Below are 17442 nucleotides of genomic sequence, written 5' to 3'. Positions count from 1 at the left end.
AAGGGAAGGGTAAAGGAGGGCGTGAAAGAAAAAAGGGAGAATAGGTGCCGTAGTGGAGGGCTCCGGAATAATTTCGACCACCTGGGGATCTTTAACGTGCACTGACATCGCACAGCACACGGGCGCCTTAGCGTTTTTCCTCCATAAAAACGCAGCCGCCAGGAATAATTTCGGCCAACTGGTGATCTTTAACGAGCAATGAAATTTCACAGCACACGGGCGTTACCTCGTGTTCGGGAAAGAGGCGACGCTGGGTCCAATACTGCTACCGACCACAGCAACGCCGCCTTCAAGGAAGCGCCACGGGGCAACTTTTTCTTTATTTTTTAAAAATGTTAGGAACGATAGATTATGGTGGGACTCCTGTCCGCAGCGTTGATTTCTTGCTTTATGTTTGACATTAGGAACGCTACATAAGGGTGGAACTCCAATGGCGCAGCATTGGGCTGCCACAACATCCTTACAGACCACTTCTGTTCGAATAGTGCTATGGCGCTATGAAAAATTTTCTTCAGAAATAGCCGGAGAAGCGGCAATCACCTTGACGTTGACAAACCCGCGAGCAGAAGTGATTGTCAGGGATTCAAAAGCAGCCATTGGCAATTTCGCCAAGGGCAGAATATCTCCCATCTCCTTGGGAATTCTCAGGAATTACCCGGAAGACAGGACAGACGTGTGATTGGTTTGGGTACCGGCTCACTCGTCAAACCCGGGGAACGAGGCAGCCCACGATAAAGCTCGAGAATCTATCGGCCGAGCTGTTAGGCTAACTCGGACGTCGAAATCACGAGAGATGGTCTTAATACTTACCATGAGATTACTCAGCATTATAGACTAGAAAGGCTAACCTTCCCTGCTCCGCATAAAAGCATAAACAAAGAACAGGAGGTACTGTGGAGACAACTTCAAACAAAAACTCTCCCTAATCCAGCTGTCCTAAGCCATGTGTACCTGGATAGATATAAGTCGGAGTGAAGCAAATGCGGCGACAAAGCCACCGTAGACCACATTTTCTGGGACTGTCCGAGAGATCCCCAACCAATATCGCTCAAGAGGCTCGCGCTCCCGGGCCCGTGGGAGACCTTGTTGCTCAGCTCTAACCTGGAAACCCAAGTACAGGTGGTGACGAGAGGCGAAGAGGTCGCCGCCAGCCTCCACTGACGGCCACCTAACAAGATCAACAAACCGATTTATAACTCAAGACGATAATAAACGTTTTCCAATTCAATCCAAAATTTTAGAATGGAAACCGTCCCCCTATCCTCTCTTCCTCTCCCCTCACCTTTTTCATTTCATTTTTCAATTCCTCCAAATATCCTTTATTTCCGCAGCCTCAGCTAAGGTGCTTCAGCATCGATGGCAGATGTCGGGGCTGGCAAAAATCTTTTCCTTCCTTTTTACTATTATTGTAATAAAAAAACGACTACTACCAGAAAGGAAACGGCGAAGTAATCGTTTTTATGAAGGAGAAACGCTAAGGCGCCCGTGTGCTGTGCGATGTTAGTGCACGGTAATGATCCCCAGGTGGTCGAAATTATTCCGGAGCCCTCCACTGCGGCACCTCTTTCTTCCTTTCTCCTTTCACTCTCTCATTTATCCTTCTTTTACGGCGCGGTTCAGGTGTCCAACGATATATGAGACAGATACTGCGCCATTTCCTTTCCCCCAAAACAAATTATTATTATCAGCACAGAGATGAGCACAGAGAGCAGTGGAGGGCTCCGGAATAATTTCGACCACCGGGGGATCTTCAACGGGCACTGACATTGAAAAAGCACACTGAAGGAAAAACGCTTAATTGCCCGTGTGCTATGCAATGTCAGTGCACGTTAGAGATCCGCAGGTGGTCGAAATTAGCTCGCAGGCTCGGCCGCTCGTTTTCGGGAAAGAGATGAAGCTTGATCCAACACTCCTGCCTACCACAGCAAAGCCAGCTTCAAGGAAGCGCCATGTGACGAAGTTTTCTTTAGTTTTAAATGTTACGAACAATAGATTATGGTGGAACATCATTGCCGCAGTGTTGATTTCTTGCTTTAATTTTGACGTTAGGAACGCTACATAAGGGTGGAACTCCAATTGCGCAGCATTGTGCTGCCGCAACACCCTTCCAGACGGTTCCTGTTCGAATGTCGTGTAGTTCGCAAGGTGCTGAGACCCTATGCCGCTTTGAAAAATTGTTTTTGACGATAGGAAACGGTCCCCCTATACTCTCTTCCTCTCCCCTCACCACTTTCATTTCATTTTTCAATTCGGCCTGCTATCCATTATTTCCGCCGCCACAGCTCAGGTGCTTCAGTATCGATGGCAGATGCCGGGGCTGGCAAAAATCTGTTCCTTCGTTTTTATATTATTTTATAAAAAACCACTACCACCACAAAGAAAATGGTGAAGTAATCGTTTTTATGGAGGAAAAACGCTAAGGCGCCCGTGCGCTATGCGATGTCAGTGCACGTTAATGATCCGCAGGTGTTCGAAATTATTCCGGAGCCCTCCACTACGGCACCTATTTCTTCCTTTCGTCTTTCACTCCCTTCTTTATCTCTTCCCGTACGGCGCAGTTCATTTTTCCAACGATATAAGCGACAGATAATGAACAATTTCCTCCCCCCCCCCCCAAAAAAAAAACGCAATTATTATTCAGGAATCATCTCAATTCTCGGTGGTACAACCCGCTTTCAATCCAGCGTCCATTCGAAACTAGAAGCGTTGGTACCGTTGGAAGCGTGGGTTCTACTACAATAAGGTGGTGGTTACAACTTTATTGCCACAAAATGGAAGGGATTAGTTGGGGCAGGCGCGAGCCCAGGGTGGCAGCAAGCCGAGGGCGACCTCTTGAGCTCGCGTGATGAGGGCCAGCTGCGTTGTTTTTCCTGAACTGGTCGAGTGTTTGTCCCATTCATCCGCCGAGGAGGCAGGCAAGAGTGTCGTCGGAGCGGGGTTGCTAGCGCATTCCCATAATATATGGTCTTGTGTGGCATGCGTCCCGTCGCCACAGTGCGGGCATGCAGGGTCATATTCACCGTTGGTGATTAAACGTAATCGGTAGGGGCCAAGAATGGCCTTTGTTTGTAGGCGTCTGAGTGTGGCTTGCGCCCTGTCCAGGTCGGGGTGAAGAGCGGGATAGGTGCAACTTAGCCCGCGATGAAAGTTTGTAATCTCCGCGTACGGCGAGGCGCCTCGGCGGGGGCGTCCGCTCCCGAGAGGTCTCCCGTCATCCGGTTCGTTAAACCTACAGTACGCCACTTTAAACTGTGCGTTTCTTGGAATCTCTCGCAGTAGCCGCAACACTGTTCAGATTCAATTCTACCCGTCATCCCTAGCTTCGAATGCCATGCTGTTCCCTCTTGGTTTTTCTCTGGATCGCATGTGTGGTGGGTGTTTTCAGCTGTAGATTTGTGGAGGGCTATCCTTTGCGCAAACGGTGTTGCTGTCGGCGCAATATTGGATAACAGGAAAGTTGCAGACCAGGGAACATCCACATGTCCTTGAGCGATAAAGTGACCCGTGGCCCTGGCAAACGGTGCCTCGGAGATTGTAACTTCTGTGGCCGCATAACCCCGCTATACTATTCTGAACAGGCAGGGTGTCGGTATAGTTAGTGTAGGCTGGGAAAGGGAACGGTTAGATAACACACTCCTCCGTGGCTTCTCCGCGCTGTAAGCGAAGGAACGAAAGAGGAAGCGAAAAATAAAGAAGTGCAAAAGAGGCAGCGTAATTGACGGCTACGCAGTAATTTCGATCGGTTGGCGTTGTTCAACGAGGACTCATGTTGTGCAGCACACGGGCGTTTTTCGATATAAACAGCCCCTGAGGTGTCTGAAATAAGTATAGTTACTCGATTGAACAGCGTAACAATCCAAGGGGCGCCGATACACTAGATACAAACGCAGCACTACAGTGTTCCAAACGCCCTACACCACAGCTGTTTCCGGCATTGAAGAGCAGGGATGAAAAGGAGGATCTTTTGCAGATGCAGCCGTTGCCGCTTCTGGGGACGCAGTTGATGCAGCGCACCATCTTCCTCTCAGTAGTTTCCCTGACAGCACTCTGAACTGCCCTTTGTTTGCACGCGGCAGTGGTTAGGCATAGCTGGAGCCCGTCGGCAGGCCCGTGCACTTTCCTCTATCATCCTGTAATCGCAACAACATGGAAACCTTAGGGAATGTATATCCTCAGACATGGATGTCTGCGATAATCTTACAATACCACCAAACGCCGATGTCGGAGATCGCCAGCGAGACGCGTATTAGTTATTCCGACTGAGCTAAGCCTGGGCTAGCGTCGCCGACTTGATTTTTTTTGTCGTCTCGCACTCAGGGGGACGTCAAAGTGGGGCGGCTTCTCTTTATCGAGCGAGTGCTAAGGCTGTGACCGCGAATCGCGCATCGGGCCCTCCTTTGAGAGCAATGGCCACCGCAACGACAGGACATAAACTCTGAGATTGGCGCCCGTGTGCTGTGCGATGTCAGTGCACGTTAGAGATCCCCAGTTGGTCCAAGTTATTCCGGAGCCCTCCACTGCGGCACCTCTTTCTTCGATGATTCGCTTAGTCCATGTTTTATCCCTTCTTTTACGGCGCGGTTCAGGGGACCGCGGATATGTGAGACAGATACTGCGCCATTTCTTTTCCCCCCCAAAAAATTTTTCAGTGTCGCCTGGCTTCACCGCGCACCGGACGGAGGCTCGCTGCTGCAGTGTATGCGCTCGCACCCGCGCTCACGAATGGGCGCGGCGCTGCTCGAGTATGAGCAATTGACCCAAGGCCCACCCCCCTACGGCTCCTGCGCGCCCGGGCCTGCTGCCTCGGAGGTACAGCGAGAGATCGTTGGCATATCGGGAAAGCGGAGCACACCCCTCTGTGCTTTGCAGCAGCTGGCCAGAGACGTCATACACGAGGAGCTCCAGGACCATCTCCTCGTGTACACCGACGGCTCAGTGGCCCACGACAGCTGATCCCTTGCTGCTGCGGCCACCATCTCCGCCCTGCGACTGCACAGCCAGCAACACGCAGCCTTCCTGGGCTCCTCCACCACGGCGGAGTTGATGGGGATCCGGCTCGGGCTGGACCTGCTGCTCACCATCGTCCCTCCGCCGCCCAGGAGTGCTCTGCTGTGCGACTCCCGCGCCGCCCTCAGCCGCCTGCAATCTAACGGCCGCGGTACCCTACTAGTGCGAGAAATTCGCTTGCGCATCGAGCGCCTCGCGCAGAGAGGTTGTGTTGTGCGTGCACAGTGGGTGCCCGGTCACTGCGGCATCGCCGGCAACAAAGAAGCTGACGACCTCGCGACCGCTGCACACCAACTACCTGCCAGCGATCTGCCCCTTGCGCTGGAGGACGTGCGTGCGGCCATCCACGACCATCTCCGAAAGCAGCACCCCGACCCACGCATCGCGGGAGGTGAGCGCGTCGACAGTGTCACCGGCTGTCGCGCACTTACACGGTCACAACGTGCAATGATCCTCCGCGCGCGCATTGGCTGCGAGTGGCCCGGGGAACGACGGGTGCATCACAGAATCGCCACGAGTGTTGTGTGTGACGGATGCGGTGCTAACACTAGAACACCTGCTCCTTCTCTGTGCCGCGTTCGCCGATGCTCGTCGCGATATGCTCGTGGCCTATAGGGCGCAGGGCATACTACCTGACTCCATCAAGACGCTATTGTGGCCGCAGGGCAGTGCGCGCACTCGTGAGCGAACTTTGGTGAGCCTCTGTGCATTCCTCGAACACACGGGCTTGACGTCCCGTCTGTTCTCCGTCAGGAAGTTACACGCAGTGACCGAACGCTCCGCAAGTTCTACCTTGAACGAATAATAACTGGACGCCCCACTCCAGTTGTAACCAACACAGTGATGTGCGCGTGTGTCATTTAATTCCTCTAAAATGAACTAATCACGCGCACAACCTGGACACAATTCTTATTGTGTATATAGTTTGTACATATTACTTCTCCCCCTATCCTCTCTTCCTGTCCCCTCACCTCTTTCATTTCATTTCTTCATTCTGCCTGCTGTCCTTTATTTCCGCTGCCCCAGCTCAGGTGCTTCAGTATCGATGGCAGATGCCGGGGCTAGCAAAAACTTTTCCTTCCTTTTTACTATTATTTTTAATAAAACCACTACCCCCACCACCCTCTGAGCAAAGTAGCTTCTAGGAAAAATTGGGTTTCGAAGCGGAGTCACCCTCCACTTGTTGTCTTCGACTTCCTCAGCGCGCGTGTTCGAGACGCGCCGGGACCTTGCGTTCCCATAAGGAGCAGTGGTAAAGCGTTATCGTACAATTCCCTTTGGTTCCATACAGTCTTTTTTTCTTTATGCGTTCATGGAGGCAGAAGCGCCGGCACGCGCATGACGTCTCCAAGCGTAGCCAATGACGGCGGAACACGTGCAGCTCGTGGCGTCGCATATGAGCCAATCGCAGAGCGGAAAAGGCCTCTATAAAAGAGAAACAGCGCAGCCATTTTGCCTTTCTCTAGGGGCTCGACAGGCAGTCAAGACGTCCGTTCCGTTGATTGCCAGTTGTGTTTGTGGCCCCGCTATCTAAATGGAAAAAGGAAAGCGCAAAGACAAGAAGAAAAACGACTCAGCTGCTGGACCTCCAGGTGCGTAGCGAATTTCCTTCCGGTTCTGTGGCCTCCGCCGCTGTCTCGTTTGGGTGCTCGATCCCTTTGTTCATCTGGCGTCACATAGTGGTCGCTTTAGGCCTAACCTCGTGGGCTACGATGATTGTGTTCTAAAGCATATTTTTGCGAGAAGGCTGAACGAAATGCACGAGCTTCGTTACCCGTTTGTTTTCGCTATTATGCACCATCGTTTTTGCGTGAGCGTGAGTGACCGTGACTTGAGAGAAAGAAAGAACCTGGTTCGGTTGAGCCGAAGCGACCTCGGCAGCCTTCTAATCGCGTTAAGGCGGGTTCACGTGCAAGCAAATGAGCGAGCAGAGCGATAGAGCGGCGCGTTGCATCGAAGAATTTGCACATTTATTGAACCTCTTTCCTCTGGCCGTTCGATGCGCCGCGACCGCTCGAAACGGCTTTGTGCGCCGCGGCGGCACAAATTGCTAGCGTTTCCGCTCCTATGTGAAGCGGCCTTTGGACTGCGTACGACTTCGCGTCTCCGGTCCTCGTGGTTCGTACAGTGTCGCCATATGCAACGCCAGTATTGGGCTCGATGCCCTCAGGCTGTGACAATAGTCTTGCTTTGTTCGAACAAAGCCCGCACGCTTAGTGAAATCGCGAAGCCTTCAGCTTGCTCAAGCTCCAACCTGCGTTGTGGACAATGCACTCTTTAGATATCATTAATATTAGGCTATTTTGTTATGACAACCAACGTTTTGCATTGATGCTGCAGTCTCGGGAATACTTGATGTTGCGGTAGCATTGCTATACGATAGAATGTATGCAGAATGAAGAAAATTACCAAATTCCAGGCATGCTACGAACGTCAGTGCTAACAGGTTATGTGAAATACCTAACTGAAGCGCATAACCCAATACAAAGGATCGCGTCGCTTCGCTTCACGTCATCTTTCGTTTTTAATTTTTTCTGAGAGGACCCATAAAAGGGGTTCCAGCCGAGCCGCGCATTTGTGACCGGCGGCGCGTTCCTGCCGTGAATGCCTTGCCGAACGTTCGCCTTGCGCACGCGCACTGTTCGTCTCGACGCTCCTCGAGCACGCGCTGCTGCACGCGTCGCCCGTGCGCCTGTGTGTTCCGTCCATGCTGCTGACCTGACACGGGACGGGTGCTGTGGAACGCTCTTCAGCTTGGTCAGTGCCTTGATCCACGGCACGTTTCCGACCGCTGCTGTCTCGCTTTAGCCCGTTCTTCTTGGTGCACAGCAACCTCTCTGCAGCTCCGCACCCCAGTCCCCTCAGCGCATTTACGATTCCTTTATGGTTTATTTGGGTTTAACGTCCCAAAGAGACTTAGGCTATGAGGGACGCTGTGGTGAAGGGCTCCGGAAATTTCGACCACCTGGGGGTTCTTTAACGTGCGCTGACATCGCACAGAACACGGGCCTCATGAATTTCGCCTCCATCGAAATTCGACCGCCGCGGCCACCGAACCCGCGTCTTTCGGGTATCGTGTTTCTGCTTCATTACTCTGTTACCGCCGCATTTTTGGCATGGGCTATCCGCATTACCCGTCACAGTGGCTCAGTGATTAGGGTGCTCGGCTACTGTTTGTTCCGGAGTACCCGGGTTCGAACCCGACCGCGGCGGCCGCGTTTCGATGGAGGCGAAATGCAGAGGCGCTCGAGTGTTGTGCGATGTCAGTGCAGGTTAAATATCTCCTGGTGGTCAAAACTTTTTCGGAGACCCCACTACGGCACCTCTTTCTTCCTTTCTTTTTTCACTCGCTCCTTCTATCGCTTCCCTTCCGGCGTGGTACAGGTGTCCACCGAGATATGCAAGACGGTTACTGCGTTATTTTCTTTCCTCAAAAGCCAATTTTCAAAAAATACCTCTCCCCGGATTGTGGTCGCTATTTCTCGCGACTGCGTGTTTTTTTTGTTGTTTTTTTGTGGGGGGGGGGGCTGCCGGGTGAAGTCAAGGCGGCTTAACAGCTTGACGAGTTTGACCTTGAACCGAGGAGAAACCATGTGAGAGCTATGACGTCACTCAGCCGCCACCGTCTCGTTCATTGTGATCATTGGCATTGTCGTTCACGATGTTGCGGTTTCCGTCGATTTTGAAGAAAGGAAGGGAATTGGGGAAGCACGTTTCCCACAGCGAGCATGTGCTGACATTCTCCGTGACAGCAAGCGTTATCCGCGGCAAGAAACGTGCATTCTTTACGCCCGATATATAAATGAAAAAAATTGAAGGCTGATTCGACGGACGGTAATTCGAGAGTTCAGCCCAGGTCTCCGCAAGCCGCCAGCTACCGCTTGGCAGGTGTCGTGTTACGTTGCTAGCCCCCCTCCGGCATCGTCCCGTAGCAGCCGCTTTCCGGCTGTCCATTCCTCTCGCCGTGTCAGGTGCCGCTTCGCTCTGCTACTACGTGCCAACACGTCACCTGTCACACTCCGTAACACGTCATCTGTCAGGTAGCCTGTTACAGCGACTACGATGCGGAACGCAGGGACGGGCGAGCTGCGCCCTAAACGGAATGAAACTGAAGAAGTCACTGCAGTTGAACACGAAGCGAAAAGTTTCACCATGTTTGGTAAAGCATTCATCGCATAGGCCGGAGAATAACCTTGGGCGACTTTCAGCCCAACCACGTTAGCCGTGTATGACCGTACGTGGTACAGTTATGGCGTCGCTCTTGACCCTTTACCCATGACCTTTAGTTCACCTCTGCTCTTTGACATTGGGTGATACTACGTCTAAGCCATGTCGTGTGTGTATATAATATAGAACGGCCGTGAATGCAGGTGCTGCCATGGACGAGCCTGAGGCACTTTGCAAGCGTCCTTTTCTTTTCGCTGAATTCCAGGGTTAGCCAAGTTGTTTTTTTGTTGTTTTAGAAAATTGTTTTTATTCTCACGTATACAGCTAGACGAAAAGCGTGCGCGTGTGTCTCAAGTATATTGAATGCGCGGCGGGGTTTGTGGTTTGCCGCTTCTTCGTTGCTGTGGGGGGAGGGCTGATCACTTTTGTGTGAAAATTAAGACCCTGCGCGACAGCTATTGCCTCGCACTAAGTTTTTCAGTGCAAGGGCTATACGACGCTGTTTGGGGGAGCTGCATGTTTAGTCGCGTTTAGTCACGGAGCATGCCATTATCGGCTTACACAGCTGTCTGAGTTGGGACGGCTGTTCCGACCTGTTCTCTCGACCACAGTATACTGAGTTTTCGGTCACTGACCATGTCAACTATGTTAACTGCAGTCAGCTGACCACTTTCACATGGTCAGTAAACCGAAGATTCATTCTGCTGACCTGACCAGACGGCATTCCATCAAACCATCGACTAAGTACTCTATACCAGCTGTTTTTTCCCGTTGAGCAGACAAGGGAAGGGACGAGAGGGGCTCGTTAAGAAATACATGACGCAAGCCAACAGTGACCGAACCAAGGAGCATAGGGAAATTTAAAAAAAAAATATTTTGTGGTGTTCATCAGTGGGGGCCTAATATGGCAATGACTTTTTAAATAGTCTCTTTGCGACCTTAAACCCCCATAAAAAGCGAAACTTTTTAAATATAATTCATTAAAAACCAGAAGAAAAACATCCACATGCCGCCGGTGGGATCCGAAACCCACGACCTCTGAATTTCGCGTCCGGTGCTCTACCAACGGAGCTCCGGCGACGCCTGTCCAGTCTTCTGCTTTCGGCAGTGTATATATGCGTGTCGTAACGATCGATATGATCGCAAACGCAGCCGATATATAGAGCCGGCGTTAAATGGGCATTTTCGGCTCGCAGCAGTGCCTTCGGCCAGCGGTGGCAACCAAGCCACACCTCCTGCTCCGTCGCCCGCCGGTCCCTCGTGGGTTTCGTTCGCGCAAGCACTCCAGCAGGGCGCCGCGGCCAGCCCGCAGCAGCGCGCTGTCAGCGGCGGCCCGACCACGGCCGCGGATCCCAGCGCTCACCCCACCGCTCAGCCCAGCGCCTCCCGTCCCAGCTACGGGGCCACCGCCGACGCGGGTTCCGCCAAGGTAGCTTCCAGCAGCCCCCGGCCTGCATCCGCAGCAGCCGCCGTGAGTGGCACTCAGCCGGCAGCAGCTGCCCTACCACCGTCGCCACCAAGCACGCCGCCCGTCGCGGTGACACAGCAGACCCCCGCAGCTGGCGACCAGGCCACTTCAGGCGACGATGTCAGGATCAAGGTGCGTACTGTTTTCCGAAAAGGGCTTCATCTTGAGCCATGCCATGTAGTTCGTTTAACCTCGTTATAAGGAAGCTAAAAGTTCGTTCACGGCTGTTGCTTCGTTATATGCACTGTTGAAGGAGCTCCCGAGGGGAATCGTAATTCCTTCGTTATATTCATTATTTCGTTATAAACCATGCTGTGCATCTCGTTATGCCAGCGGTCCAAATACATTTGAACCTCTTTACAACGAAGTTGAAGGTTTCCGGCGGTTACTTCGTTATAGCTGTAGCTTCGTTATAGCCCCTGATGGCCGAGCTTCCACGTGCAATCATAATTTCTTCGTTATATAAGTTGTTTCGTATTAAACCGCTTCGTTACAAAGAGGTTCAGCTGTTAGCTTCAAGGCAAGAGGAAACCTCACCTCTCCAAAACATCGACTTAAGTGGACGGTACGAGAACCGAACTCCGGTATAATACAACTGAAGAAAGAAGCGGCATGTGCCTCTCGATAGAGGCCCTCCAGCCAATGGCGTCGACTGGTTCCCATGACGTCATGGTTACTCAATCCTCCTGGACCTGTGTGACATCTCAGGGAGTGGCATATGAAAGGATATGAACCACCGCTTGATCAGATTGACAGCGGCGCCCGGAGAATCGGCCGACGCCGTAGGCTGCAAGGCGTCCTTTGAAGTGCATCCGTCGCTTCTTTCTGGAGTTACAGCCGACTACAGGGCTTAGTTTTTACTGCTGAAAGGTGCTGTGGGTAGCAAGCATCGTGGTAGTGCATGACGTATAGGGCGCTCTGGAAGTGAAACGTAAGATTTAGCTGCTGACAATGCCTAGATCGAGAACAACGTTTCGGAACCGCTACGGGTTCCTTGGTCAACAATGAGGAGGACAAGGCGAGTGGCTGAAATTTAAAACCGAAGTTTGCGACGTAAAGACCGTACTTAAATGAGTGGTTCGAATCAGACCGGGCAGCTGCAATACATTTCGATGGAGGCGAAGCGCTAAGGCACCCCTGTGCTTTGCGATGTCAATGTACAATAAAGATCCCCAGGTGATTGAAAATATTCCGGAGCCCTCCACTACAGCACCTCTTTCTTCCTTTCCTCTTTCATCCTTTCCTTTTTCACTCCCTCCGTTTTCCCTTCCCTTATAGGGTGTTTCATGTGTCTGCCAATATGTGAGAAAGATACAGCGCCATTTCCTTTCCCCAAAAATCAATTTTCAATTTTCACAGTTTCTTCTGTGAGGTTCAGGGCCTTAGTCTCACCTGGATAAAGGGTGGCTCAAGCAATTGGTGCGTCGACAGGTTTAGCCTTGGAGTTAACTACTTATACGCCGGCGGCCGAGTGTTTTGTTGCCAGCCTATGAAATATTGTTTTTAAAGTGAAAGCTTTACTGGCCACAGGTTGAGCAATTTTGCATGATTCCTGGAGAGCACGTGGAGCAGTAATGACACATGGCATTTCTCTCTTTCGCTCTCTACCCACTACTGTGCATGCCCCACTAGTAGCACTGAGCCACAGGTGTTCCACCTGCCTTTCCTCAAAATCCAACTTTCAATTTTGTTTTCTCTTTCCTCTTTCCCTCCCTCCTTTATCACTTCCTTCTTGGGGTGGTTCGGGTGTCCACTGAGATATGTGAGATGGTTACTGTGCGATTTCCTTTCCTCAAAAACCAAAGAAAACAAGTTAGTGGAAGGACTTTGTAGAGTTCATTTTAGTTCACAATTTTGCAAAGACCATTCATTTTCACGAAAGGAAAGGCGCACAACCAGGAAAGGCGCACAACCGGCTCTGCGGGACAGTGGAGAGCTCAATCTCGCTTCCCCTTTGTATATACTGGATTAGCTGGGCTAATCCAACCCGCCGCGGTGGCTCAGTGGTTAGGGCGCTCTGCTACTGATCTGGAGTTCCCGGGTTCGAACCCGACCGCGGCAGCTGCGTTTTTATGGAGTCAAAACACTAAGGCGCCCATGTGCTGTGCGATGTCAGTGCAGGTTAAACATCCTCAGGTGGTCGAAATTATTCCGGTGTCCTCCACTACGGAACCTCTTTCTTCCTTTCTTCTTTCACTCCCTCTATCCCTTCTTTTATGGCGCGGTTCAGGTGTGCAGGGATATATGAGACAGATGGTGCATCATTTCCTTATCCCAAAAAGCAATTATTATTATTATTCCTATTATTATTATTATTGGGCTAATCGACATTAACTTTTCTGGCGGGAGGGGGGGGCGGAAGGAAATGGTGCAGTGCCCCCAACCGCCCCCGTAAGGGAAGGGACAAGGGTGGGGGGAGTGAAAGAAGAAACGAAGTAGTGCCGTAGTGGAGGGCTGAGGAATAATTTCGACCTCCTGGGGATCTTTAACGTGCACTGACATCGAACAGCACACGGGCGCCTTTCGCCTCCATCAAAACGCAGCCGCCGCATTCGGGTTCAAACCTGCGAACACCGGGTCAGCAACCGAGCGCACTAAGCACTGAGCCACCGCAGTGAGTGCATTGTCTTTTTTATTCACGCGTTAAATGCGCTTTTACTCCAAGCGAAATGTTGCACTGTCGAGCCCAAACTTCCACTCTGGCAAACTGATGTTTCCTTGGGCTGTAGCTGTTGATTCTTATAAATTACGCGTCTGCACATTGTCAATTCATAGAAAGATTCCCGTATGTTGCTCATCTTTCACTGTTAATAAGCGGCTGGTGCGTCTTTCCGACCTCCACGAATGCCGAAATTTCCACTGTAGTTCCTTGTGCCGAGCTTCGGTGCCGGGCGCCGGTTTGTTTTATCATGAATATATAAATCTTTCCAATTTTTTTCACCCCAATCGGGACCATTTCTGTGGGCGACCTTGGACATGTGACGTCACCAGCTGCATGCCCGTCGATATTTGCTCGGAGATTGGTCAAGAAGAAAAAAATAAGACCTTTGTTTTTGGCCATTTCACACAAACAGTGGTCTGTCGCTTACAGTCTCCAGTTTAGTCAGTCAACGCACCGAGAGGTTCTGTGACAGTATGCATGACGACAAGCCTCGATCTCGGCGTCATACTTGGGGAGAAACCGAGTTTTGGTTTCGGCGTTCTTTGTTTTTCCTGTTTTAAAGAGCTTCTACTCAGGATTCTGAAAAACGGTTTTTGAGGCACAGAGAAGGGACTCTTAAGAAATGTGATGCGAATGGGAACACAATACCACGTCTAAACATATTCAAAATAGCCCACATTTTCCCTTTGAGTGGTTCAGAAACCTTGCAAGAAATGCTTCTACAGCTGTGGCACCATCATGGCCTTGGTTCACTGTATAAATAATTAAGGCAGAAAAAGAACAAGTAATTACTGTCTCGCTTTTGATGAACACCGCGACTACGCAGTGCGGTTCCTTGATTTTGCAATCGTCCCGATCGTCCCTGTCATATGCGCTCAAAATAGCACAAGGCTCTGAAATATAATCCGAGGAAAGTACAGGGTCGGTTAAAAGTTCTCAGGCCAAAGGGTCTGCTTTTGAGCTGTATTATCAGGCAGACATGACACCACCAGACTCAGAATATCCGTAGAAAGCGGAAGAGGTATCGTTCTGTGCTCTGGGAACCTTGATAGCTTTATTCGCGTCTTAAATGCCATGATATACCGATGAAACAAGCAAGCCCTCTGGCCCCGAAACTTTTGACCAACCGGGTACAGAACCTCGCTCAATCACTACGTTCTCTCGTCACAAACATCGGAACCAAATATTCAGAACCCACAATCCCGAGCGAAGGTTGGCGAGCTCTTTCCAGTGACTTTTTCACGCCCGCGCATTTCTCCGCCTCGCGCTCCTGCGTATTTTTGTTCAGATGTGTCTGTCGGTTAGATTCAGAAGTAAGGCAGCTGCTATGGCCGCTGCCAGTAATAAGCGTCGCTTCGGCGGTTCAGGAAGCCCCCCCGACCCCATTCTACAGGGGGGGGGGGGAATCCCGAACGCATAGGCAGCCGGCGGTGGGGCCGAGTGGGTAGGGCTGGCTGAACAGCGCCGACCTGTGAGCATGAAAAGAGTGATGAAAAGATATAGAAAGGCTCGAAGACGCTGAAATATAAATTTTGACTGCACATAACTTCGCTTGCACAAAATATTTTAAACATTGTCACTGGAGGATATTCTTGTTCAAGCGCTGTCCTTTAAAGGGCTCGCTATGATGCACGGGGTGCAGGAGGCTTTTTCCATTAAGACTCACCGGAACCGGTCCTGCGCTGTAGTGTAGATCGAAGACCATTCGGCCAAACTTATGTGACGCTCAACACACGAAACAGTGCGTCCATACTTAATTGTTCATGCTCTGCTCTAATTACCTCCAAACACGGCGCAGGAGCTCGAGCGAACCCTACCCTCTCACTTCCCACGGCGGCCTGCCCACGGCCAGCTGGGCCGGACCATACAACTTCTTGCCAACCACTTCAGCATCGAGATACCGACTGGCAGCGTCTACCACTACGACGTCGACATCTCCTCGGAAACTGCCAAGGAGACCAAGGTTCCTGAGCAGAAAAAGTACCGATGCCTCAGTACAAAGATCAACAGGATTGTCATCGAGCTCCTATTAAAGAAGTACCGGCAAGACCTGGCCAACTGCATCCCGGCTTTCGATGGCCGCAAGAACCTGTACACGCGCCGCCAGCTCAACTTCCGCGAGCGGACATTCACAGTCGACCTCGAGGAAGACCAAAGATCCCAGAAGTTTATAATCAAGATCCAGTACGCGGCCACAGTGAATCTGGACGCCCTGCATGGCGTCTTCCAAAAGCGCGTACAAACTGTGCCCCAGGAAGTCCTCCAGACCATAGACATCGTCTTGAGGCACAGCCCCTCGATCAACCTTGCACCGGTTGGACGCTCGTTTTTCAGACCGCCGGGACCCAACGAGCACAATGACCTCGGAGGAGGCCGGGAGGTGTGGTTTGGCTACTACACGAGTGTTCGACCCGCCCAATGGAAGCCCATGCTTAACGTCGACATGTCAGCAACAACATTCTACGAGTCGCTACCACTGGTCGACTTCATGTGCAGGTTCTTAAGCGACAGCCGTCGTGTGTTGACGCCCGCAGACTTCCGGTCATTGCGCGACAACCAGTACGTGCGCCTGAATAGGGAGCTCAAGGGACTCCGTGTCAAAGTGACGCACCTTCCGTACCCGCGCAAGTACAAAGTGGTCAAGATCACGAGGGAACCTGCGAAGGAAATCTATTTTGAATCAGAAGGTAGTCAGATCTCCGTCGCCGACTACTTACAGAGCCGCTACAGGCGCTTGTCGTACCCGAACTTCCCCTGCGTGCAGAGTGGCAGCCCGACGCATCCGGTCTACATTCCTCTGGAGGTGTGCGAGCTGGCCGAAGGCCAGCACTGTCGGAAGAAGCTCGACGAGAGTCAGACCGCCGAGATGATCAAGCGCACGGCCAAGCCGCCAGCCAAGCGCTTCCAGAAGATTCGTCAGTCTGTGCGCGACATGGTCAGCAGCTCGGACAAGTACCTGCGAGAGTTCGGCGTTAAGATCAACACTGAGCCCACTCAGGTTGTGGGCAGAGTGCTCGACCCGCCATCTCTGGTATTTGAGAACAACACCATGTGCAAGCCGCGCGACAGTACGTGGGATCTCTGAGGGCAGCGCTTCTACAAGGCGATGTCCATGACAAAGTGGATTGTTCTCAACGTGAGCCGCTTCGCGCACAAGGATTCCCTGGAAAACTTCATCAGGATGCTGATCCGCATCGGCCAAGAACTGGGCATGCGCATTGCGCAGCCGCTTGCGGTCATCACGTTCGACACAAACCGCCAGCCCATGCGGACCGTTCTCACGGAGCAGCGCAAGCAGTACCCGCAGTTGGAGATGGTTGTGGCAGTGATAACAAAAGCCACGAACTACGCTGAGATCAAGCAGGTGGCAGAGACTGAGCTCTCTCTGCGCACACAATGCATCTTGGACAACAACGTGGTCCAAAAGTGCAACGCAGCGCTCATCCAAAACCTGTGCCAGAAGATCAACGCCAAGATGGGCGGTATCAACAATAGTCTCCTGATGCAGGAGAAGCCGAAGCTGTTTCATAGGCCCGTGATCGTCATTGGAGCAGACGTGTCGCACCCATCGCCTGGAGACAAGGTGAGGCCATCCATCGCCGCGTGCGTCGGAAGCCTAGACACTGTACCGTCCAAGTTTCACGCCACCATTCGGGTACAGATTGAAGACTCTGAGGCTAAGGCGCGTGTGGAAATCATTAGAGACCTGAAGGACATGATCAAAGAATTGCTACTGGCTTTCCACCGCGCCACCAGGCACAAGCCCGAGCGGATCGTCTTCTACAGGGACGGAGTGAGCGAGGGGCAGTTCTTGGAAGTCCGTAACTATGAGGTAAGTAACTGCGCCTACTACTATACTGTGCCCACTAAACGCTCATCTTGTTAAGACAGTTTTTCCCGCATTCAATGTCACTAGTGTCATTGGATAACCTTTGTCTTTGGAGAAGCCGACTAGCTGTGCATATACGTAACGACACCGAATTGATCTCCACAGGGATATAATTTCAGGACATCCAGGATATTCATTTCTGGAGACGTCTTGTCGGCGTTAGTTGACCTCAGCTTGATCGTTTCTCTTCAAAAGGTGGTAAACATCCAAGACTGAGGCCTCTGGCGCGGTTTTGTACGTATCCGCTCC

At 51.7% G+C, this 17442-nt stretch overlaps 1 protein-coding gene across 1 annotated transcript in view; it reads left to right on the top strand.

Annotated features, from left to right (window-relative positions):
- The window catches only part of LOC144127086 (protein argonaute-4-like), a 33797-nt gene extending 17408 nt beyond the window's left edge, over nt 1-16389 (top strand). The window contains exons 3-4 of the mRNA XM_077660461.1: nt 10466-10774; nt 15103-16389. Coding sequence (XP_077516587.1) covers nt 10466-10774; nt 15103-16389 — 1596 coding nt within the window. The remainder of the gene's footprint in view (nt 1-10465; nt 10775-15102) is intronic.
- The last annotated feature ends 1053 nt before the right edge of the window (nt 16390-17442 follow it).

The sequence above is a fragment of the Amblyomma americanum genome, chromosome 1, assembly GCF_052857255.1.
Source record: "Amblyomma americanum isolate KBUSLIRL-KWMA chromosome 1, ASM5285725v1, whole genome shotgun sequence".
Classification (NCBI taxonomy): domain Eukaryota; kingdom Metazoa; phylum Arthropoda; class Arachnida; order Ixodida; family Ixodidae; genus Amblyomma; species Amblyomma americanum.
Note: the sequence above shows the minus strand (reverse complement) of the source record. Positions and strands in the feature narration are given on the sequence as shown.